Raw genomic sequence first — 8461 nt, 5'->3', positions numbered from 1 at the left:
GCTTATTTTTATGTACGTTTTCAGTTGGCCTACGTTTTGACGTAAATCTTTTTTAGAGCCGGATAATTTACTAGTAACTTTTCCTGTTTATAAGTATTGACAATGGCAATTAAGAGATCACATCAAGAAATTATAAAATGCTTGTTGCCCATCATTAGGTGTGGATCGATGCATTCAATAATCAATACTCTAATTAGTGATCATTAATTTGACTATTATATATGAATATTCGAATCAAATGTCAAATGGTCCATGTTCTAGTTGACTTGTATACTTAATGAATGATCATTATAAGATGCTCGTTGAATCATTTGAAGACGAATGAAGTTCGGTTTTGTCTCCATGGCCTACATTCATATGAGAAGTGTTTCCATCTTCATCTTCATTGTTGCTATCTTCATTTTTCAGTTTCTTTTCATTACCGCAGGTTTGTTTTGAATTTTAGTATATATCTTTATGTATACTTACTCTACACTATTAGATTTTTTTTAACAAAAAGAATGTTTCATTTATATTGGCTTTACCATAGGTCTACTTAATATGTATTGGCAAGGCTGTGATGACTTGCAGTCCTATGGTGTGATGACCACAAGAACATAGTTTTAGTCTCTTAATTTATTTTTTTAGAAAATGAATTTCGAATTTAAAGTTTGTTTGAATATATAGGGATATTGAATTTTAATAATCCTAACTTTTATCCATTGGCCGGCATTAATCACAACTAAAAAATTCCCTCTATCAATCTCAACTTTTAAAAATCTGACCTCCATCGATCCTTTTCAAACTGGGTTATAACTCAATTAGTTTCTTTTTATGACGTGGCAGCTTACATGGCACAAACCTTGTTATAATATGTGGAGGTGGTGATGGTGCCACATAAGCATCCATATCAGATTATAACAAGGCTTGTGCCACGTCAGCTAAACTCTATCTGGGTTATAACCCAGTTAGAAAAAGATCGATGGGGGCCAAATTCTTACAAGTTGGGATTGTCAGAGGAAATTTTTAAAGTTAGGATTAATGTCGGCTAATGGGTGAAAGTTAAGATTATTAAAATCCAATATCCCGAATATATACGACACTAATGATATTGGGGTAATGTAGATCAAAGCGGGAACTACAGAATCGACCGAACTGATCCAAGAAGGCCACCAGCACCAAAGGGAAGCACTCCTCGTAGCATGAAACCTGACTCACCACCACCACCTGTTTACACTTAAGTTTATGTTCACATATTTCAAAATTCATATTATGTTTGATAAGTTAACTAGGATGATCCCGCCGCGTTGCGGCTGATGAAGTATGCTTTATTATGCTGCATAATACATTACGTCCCTAATCATGGCTGCCGTGGTTGATTCGAGCGGATTTACCACCGCCGTCGTTCGTCAGTGACCACCGGAGTGAAGCTGTATCAATGTCAATGTAGATACTTGTCAGTTTAACCTGAAAATTAAATTTAGTCGAGAATTAGGAGTCATACGCTCTCATTATACCATGCCCGGATAGAAAGCTTGGAACTGATGGTTGTGCAAGAATTACACCAGAAGGTTGAAAATGGGCCGCTTTTTTTTTCTTCTCTTTTGCGTTTTAATCTTTCAAGTTCTTCCGCTTTGTTCAACTTTGGACCAAGTTCTAAACCAGAGGTTAACCCTTCCATACCATACATGTCATATATCTGTCGTTTATATTCATCGGTTAATATCTCATATGCTTCATATATCCTCTGAAAGTTCTCTGTACCTACATCCTTCATCTGAAAAGAATTACACAAACTGGTAACAGAAATAAAAAAGGAAAACACAACAAAGGGCAATAATCACGTTATAAAACAAAAAGACAATGTTCATGATTTATGGTATAATCACTTTACTGATAGTAGTAATTCCATTATAAGACCATTCAATATCCTGTACCAATATAGCATATTAACCAGTAATCAACAACTTAACACAATAAACAACACCTGTTGATCCTGATACTTATCAGGATGATAAATTTGCGCCCACTGATGATAAGCTTTACGGATTTCTTCATTGGAAGCTTCAGGAGACACATGAAGTACATCATACAGTTTCTGTTCGAGCCTCCGTCTCAACATAATCAAATGGACTATTAGATTATATTATATTACCTGTTTTTTCATCATGTCAAGCATCAATAAAAATTAAAATAAAAAGAAAATACATCATAAATAAAAAGAGGATGGAAAACTTGTTGTCAGAGTTACCTAAGTTGTCGAGGGTGGCTACCGTCGGTTCATCCGATGAGGATGGTGGTTAAATCGGAAAGAAGCCAATTGGCGACCTGTAGTAGACACAATCATTCAAATATCAAACCCCTAATAAGCAATTACCCTCTGTTATACCCAACCATAAATCAGAAATCATACCTGAGTTTGTTGACTTGAGCCATGTTACCTTCAGCGACTACCAGAAGTAGGTTCAGAAGGGTCGATTTGGAGGGTCTCCGTCACTGAACCACCGTCAAATTCACCATCGCCGCTACGCCATTGCCGGAGCACCGTCCGCTCTGCCACTCTCCGGCCGAAAACAGTGTGCGAGAGAGAGGAAAACGAAGGCGGTGGGGGTGTCATAGGAAGGAGAAGAGTGTTGGGGGTGTGTGCGTCTCGCCTGACCGAGTATACCGGCGCTGCAATCCCTCCTCCGTCGACCGGAGGTGTGAGAGACCAGAGACAAGATGGGGGAGAAGGCAGATCTTGATGGTGCGCAGGTTTGTTTTGAAGAGAAGTAAGTTGTGTCAACTTGTAAAAGGGGAAACCTAAGATGGCCAAAACCTAAAAGTGAAGAAGGCACTGGCGCAAAGTGGCGATATGAATTGATATATATAATAATGTGTTGTTTGCTTTGAAATGTTGGGAGAAAACACAGCATAACATTGTGGTTGCCATCCTTAACATTTTGGTATGTTGTGAATTAACCAATCCCGAGCCTAGGTTGGCCCGGCACATAGCTAGCTTGATAATTGACTCGTTGGCTCGTTTAAATTAACCAACAAGTTATAACGATAATAACATATAAAAATATTGGAAAAAAAAAACAGAAATAATACATATAGTATTTTGAATTTTTTTTTCAGTCTCTAATAAATATTAGAAAAATAATACATATTTTTATATATAAAAGTTTTTTTATTTATTTGTCATTTATATTATCAATATCTGTAAAAAAATAAAAAAAAAATATATAGAATTTAGCGAGCCGACTCGACGAGCCATGAGCTAGCTCAAACTTTTAGCCCGATAAAATAAACGTGTACACCCCAAATTTCCATGTGTCACCGGTAGGCCCGGTGGAGGGGTATCGTGACGTAGTTGATATCATCATAGTCAAACAACGCAAATTATAATGCACAGCCCAAATTTCATGGTTATGCACATAATAATTAATAAGCAAAAATGAAAATTTTAAATTAAACATCTCATAAATAATTCTTCAAACAAGTACATTTTGCCCTAAACGGGACTTCTACAAAAGACATGTCTACGCAGGGGCGAAATAAACAACAAACAAACCCACGCAGGAGTTAACTAAAAGTCATGCCCACGCAGGGGCAGAATACAAAAAGACAAGCCCACGCAGGGGCTGATTACAGAAACAAAAAGTCCACGTAGAGACTGATTACAACTAAACAAATAAACAACAAAGGTCTTTAATGACCCCTTCTCTTGGACTTCCCTTTGAGTAGGTCCGACAGACCCTTGAAGAAGCCTCGGTTGTTCTCTCGTACCGTTCGAATTTCCTCTTCACAGTGGTCCAATCTATCGAGGACCTCTTGCTGGCGCTCCGGCGGGATCAGCTGCGGCTGCGGCGGCTGATACAGAGGTTGAGGAGGAGGTGGCGGACGCTGGTACCCATAAGTTGGGTAACCAGTGGTCCAAAGACCACCATAGGGTCCCTCTGGGTGACGAGCGTTGTAGTCCCATGCCTCCTTGTATGGGTCCAGATTGGCATAGTCGTAATGGGTATGAGCCGGCTGCTCAAAAGGGTTATACGCCGCTGAACTGGCATATGCAGGGATTAGGTTATCAAAACCCAATGGTGGCGCCATAGGCGCAGAGTTGATCTCTGGTGGCGCCCTATGTTCTTTGTCTAGACTCAGAACTCGAGGAATGTGCAATTTGTGCACTGAGATTAAACACAAAAGGCTAGTGTTTAATTCACTCAGTGTTGGCTCTGATACCAACCTGTCACACCCCAAATTTCCACGTGTCACCGGTGGGCCCGTTGGGGGAGTATCGTGACGTAGTTGATATCATCATAGTCAAACAACACAAATTATAATGCACAGCGGAAGCAAAACGATAGATTTATTCCAACCAAATGATTATTGTAATATTTAAGTATCACAATGTAGTTGAAATAGATCCACAGGCGGATCAAAATAAAAAGAAGAATTGTTCAACAGATTCATTGCATCCAAGCTTGCGAGACTCTAACGATGCTAAGGAGAAGCCAACCTATTACGTGTAGAACCTGCACTTAATCTTTTTGGGGAAAATACGTCAGTTTACACTGGTAAATACAATTTAACTGACTCATTTTGAAAACATTTTAAAAATTGATTTGAATGCACATGGCACAAAACTTTTTATAACTTGGGATAATTAATCAATTTAAACTTGTAAAAGAATTACATGTTTGTTATGCGTTTAGTCGCCCGATTCGTGCCGGGTTTAAGATTAATAGACACACCATATAGTATAAATCCGCGGCGGGAAACCAACGGTTATACCTTAATAAATATGGACACATTGTCGGGTGTACGCCTACACCCGCGTGTCAAGGTCGTGGCCATTTCATGAATGATGCCAAGGATATCCGGGACATGGTCATTAAACTCGCAAAGGCGTAAAACAAACAAAACCAGTTTTCAAACGGGTCATCTTGATAATACTTAACCACTAATCGATTAAGATCAAATGCCCGACCAAGCGGTATTTTATATACCGTATCCCAAGCCCATATAAGGGAAAATAAGTTAAAAGTATTTACCTGAACAAGTATAAACGACAACAAGCAAGTGCAAGTATCTTTTACTGGCTCTCCTATTTTGGAACGAAGGTTTATAATAACCTATTAGAATCCTAACGGGTCTTTTATTTAGCCTAAGCTTAGACCGGTTAGTTTCAAAGGATAAATACGGTTTAATCGCATGGAAGGCGAAAACCGGGAAGGAATGTGATTTAGACCCAACAAGTTTGGAGACTTGTTTAATATGGGTAAACAAAACACATTCTGGATTTTGAGACAAAGATGATATGGTTTGACCCGTTTCGGCTAATATGTGTAAACTAGTTACATAAGCCGATCCGAACGCGAAAGTGCGTAACGGGTAACCATATAAATCGTATACAAGTTTCCTGAGATTATATGCACTAAATATGTTGTGATATCAGTAAGATATGTCCTATTACGCCCAAAATAATTTTAAACTCAAATTATGCCTCATAAGGGCATTTTGTTCATTTTAAAGGGTATAAAAGAGTTAAACTAATAACCATCTTATGCACCGAAAGGGCATTTTGGTAATTTCACATAAACCTAAAAGGTCAAAACTGGAAACCTGAGTTTGAAACCTTAGTTTACTGTTATAATATAAACTTTTACTAACTATATTAGTAGGTATCAACTCTTATATATATAAACTAGTTTTGATACATACTATGTCGTAAAAATGCCTAAAAATGCGATTTGGAGCCATTTCCGGGTTTTGAAAGGAAAGCTGATATTTTTATAATTCCAGAAGGCTCAAAATAATATATTTAACATAATAAATCAGTAGAAAAAGGTTTTAGGTCAAAAGGATTTATAAAACTCATTTTATAGCCTAAAAGGGCATAACCAGCAATAACCGAATTAAGCTTAAAACTTTAAGTTATGCTCAGCCTAAAGATAAATAAAAATCTCTAAAAATCCCAAAATATTATTATATATCAGTGGGTATTAAATTTGATATAAAAATTTGGGTTTAGATAGGCTATATGCTAATTATGCCAATTAATTACTAAGAAAGCTTCTAATTACGCTAATGAGCATAACTCTTAATCTAGACCTCAAACTGATGTCAAATTTTGGGTACAAGTCTATAATTCAGTAACTAAGATGTCTACTCTATTATATTTTCAAAAATCCCATTTTAAGGTCATTTGGGCATAATGGTCAACATATGAGCATTTAACGGAAACTTGCATAATAATTAGACAACTAGTGAACCAAGTCGTATAAACACAGAGGGTTATACTAACATGTAACTAGGTCCAAAAGAAGCTCTAAGGAAATCCTAAACTTGGCTTAAACGGGCCAGAACTGAAAGTCAAAGCGAAAGTCAAACTATGCGACTTTCGGTTCCAAACCGGGTCTAAACTGAAAATTGTCGAGTTGAACATGTTGGAACATGTTCTTACATTAATTACCAAGTTATATTAGTGATCAAACAGGTTGCATGTATCCTACATTGCTAATTATGTATTAATTTGGATTTAAGCATTCTGTTAACTTTTTAAAGTAAGCTTTGACTCGACAATTTGCATGGTTAGAGTGGGAATCTGGAAATACCCTTTTAAGGGTTTGTTACCCACATAATTACCTACTTATAGGTATTTTTAATTCGAGATTTGACTGAATAATTATTGACTAATCTCGAAGTCAAACCTTAATTACGACGGTTTGACTTTTAGCTAATTATCTAAGCTAAAATGGATTAAGAGAGGTTAAGGACACTTACAAGAGTCCTAAGAATGCTTATGGAGCCTAAGAAGAGTTGGTTGCTGTCCAGGAGCTCCAGAGAATGTCTTGAGTGCAAATGAGAATGAGCAAGTTCTTTTGTCACAACTCAAGTCCTTATATAGTGAACAAGGGAGCTCAAGATCAAGACATGGAAGTCTAGGATGGTTACAAGATCATCCCAGGTGTCCCTAATAAGCTAAATACTGCCTAGCAAGTCCCTGGTTTCGAAAACCATATAACTAAGGCGGTGCAATAGGCTGAACAGGCAGCTGTCCATTTTCTGCTGCCAGCGACAGGATTACGGACCGTAAGCCTAAGTCCTTGCGGTCCGTGTGCTCCTCTTGTGGACCGTATGCTTGAACTGTTGCGGTCCGTAACCGACCCTTGCTGAAATCGCCCAGGTATGCACCTTACGGACCGTAAGCTTAAAGCCATACGGTCCGTAACCGATGGCCAGAAGCCAAAAATTTGCAAACATCCAAGTTTGACCATGCAACACTTTCAAGTCCGAATCCCATGCACTCCCTTTCAGTTGTGGGGCCATGTAGTCAGTCTTTGCATGCCTAGCCATGCACTTACACCTTTGGCACTTTGTGGAAGGCTTTAATGTGATGGAAATAACAAGAACTTACCATGAATTTGAGTAGTGACGCACTTTTTAAAATCCTACCATACATCTTTTATTTGATCCGGGTTCCTGACACGTGTGTCTCACATTACACGTGTCTTTATTTTATTGGACAGGAATTTCCGAGGTGTTACATCCTCACCCCCTTAAAAGAAATCTCGACCTCGAGATTTACTGAAATAATTGAGGGTATTTTTCTTTCATTGTGGACTCTAACTCCCACGTATAATCGGGACCTCTGCGGGCATCCCATTTGACCTTGACAATAGGCACGTGCTTCCTTCGAAGCTTCTTTACCTGTCGATCCTCAATCGACACAAGTTTTTCCACAAATTTCAAGCTCTCGTCTATGTGCACATCTGTGTGGGGTATGACTAGTGATTCATCAGCTAGACATTTCTTCATATTGCAGACGTGGAACACATTGTGAATACCACTGAGCTCTTCAGGTAAGTTTAACTTATAAGCCACTGATCCTACACATTCGATAATCTCGTACGGTCCTATATACCTTGGGCTTAACTTACCTTTCTTACCAAATCGCATCACCCCCTTCCAGGGTGATACTTTGAGCAGAACCTTATCACCAACCTCGAACTTGAGGAGTTTTCGCCTTTTATCAGCATAGCTCTTCTGCCTATCCCGGGCAGCTTTCAGACGATCACAAATCTGGACAATCTTGTCCGTCGTTTCAAAGACTAGATCGGGACCTGACAATTGAGTATCTCCTACTTCTGCCCAACAGATGGGCGTTCTGCACTTCCTACCATATAGTGCCTCAAAAGGCGCAGCCTGAATGCTGGTATGGTAGCTATTGTTGTAGGAGAACTCGACCAAAGGTAGATGCTTATCCCTGCTACCTCCTAAATCAATCACACATGCACGAAGCATGTCTTCCAAAGTCTGGATGGTACGCTCACTCTGCCCATCCGTCTGAGGATGGTAAGCTGTACTAAAATTTAATTATGTGCCCAGAGACTGTTGGAAACTTTTCCAAAAATGTGACGTGTATCTGGTATCTCTGTCAGAGATAATAGCCACTAGTACTCCATGTAGGGACACAATCTTATCAACGTACAGTTGG

General features: G+C 38.7%; 1 protein-coding gene and 1 long non-coding RNA gene across 5 annotated transcripts; one reads left to right on the top strand and one right to left on the bottom strand.

Annotated features, from left to right (window-relative positions):
• The first annotated feature begins 271 nt into the window (after positions 1–271).
• Positions 272–1414, top strand: LOC110923274. Its single transcript, XR_002583919.2, has 2 exons — positions 272–427; positions 1105–1414. It is a non-coding gene; the product is annotated as an uncharacterized LOC110923274 (long non-coding RNA).
• Positions 1222–2848, bottom strand: LOC110923272 (chaperone protein dnaJ 13). 4 transcript variants are annotated; one of them, XR_004886003.1, is made up of 5 exons: positions 2393–2848; positions 2231–2307; positions 1967–2134; positions 1663–1756; positions 1222–1446 (listed from the first exon to the last, which is right to left on the bottom strand). XR_004886003.1 is itself a non-coding variant. In XM_035986572.1 (5 exons), exons 3-5 carry the CDS (start codon positions 2099–2101, stop codon positions 1389–1391), a joined length of 429 nt encoding a protein of 142 aa, XP_035842465.1. In that variant the 5' UTR covers positions 2102–2134; positions 2231–2307; positions 2393–2848; the 3' UTR covers positions 1222–1388. The 4 variants fall into 4 exon arrangements, 2 of the variants coding, with proteins under 2 accessions (XP_035842465.1, XP_022023110.1); XR_004886004.1 differs by having other exon boundaries at positions 1668–1756; XM_035986572.1 differs by having other exon boundaries at positions 1222–1409; positions 1484–1756.
• Positions 2849–8461: the final 5613 nt, after the last annotated feature.

Source organism: Helianthus annuus, chromosome 17, assembly GCF_002127325.2.
Source record: "Helianthus annuus cultivar XRQ/B chromosome 17, HanXRQr2.0-SUNRISE, whole genome shotgun sequence".
Taxonomy (NCBI): domain Eukaryota; kingdom Viridiplantae; phylum Streptophyta; class Magnoliopsida; order Asterales; family Asteraceae; genus Helianthus; species Helianthus annuus.
The sequence above is the reverse complement of the archived record's forward strand: the minus strand, read 5'-3'. Positions and strand labels throughout refer to the sequence as shown.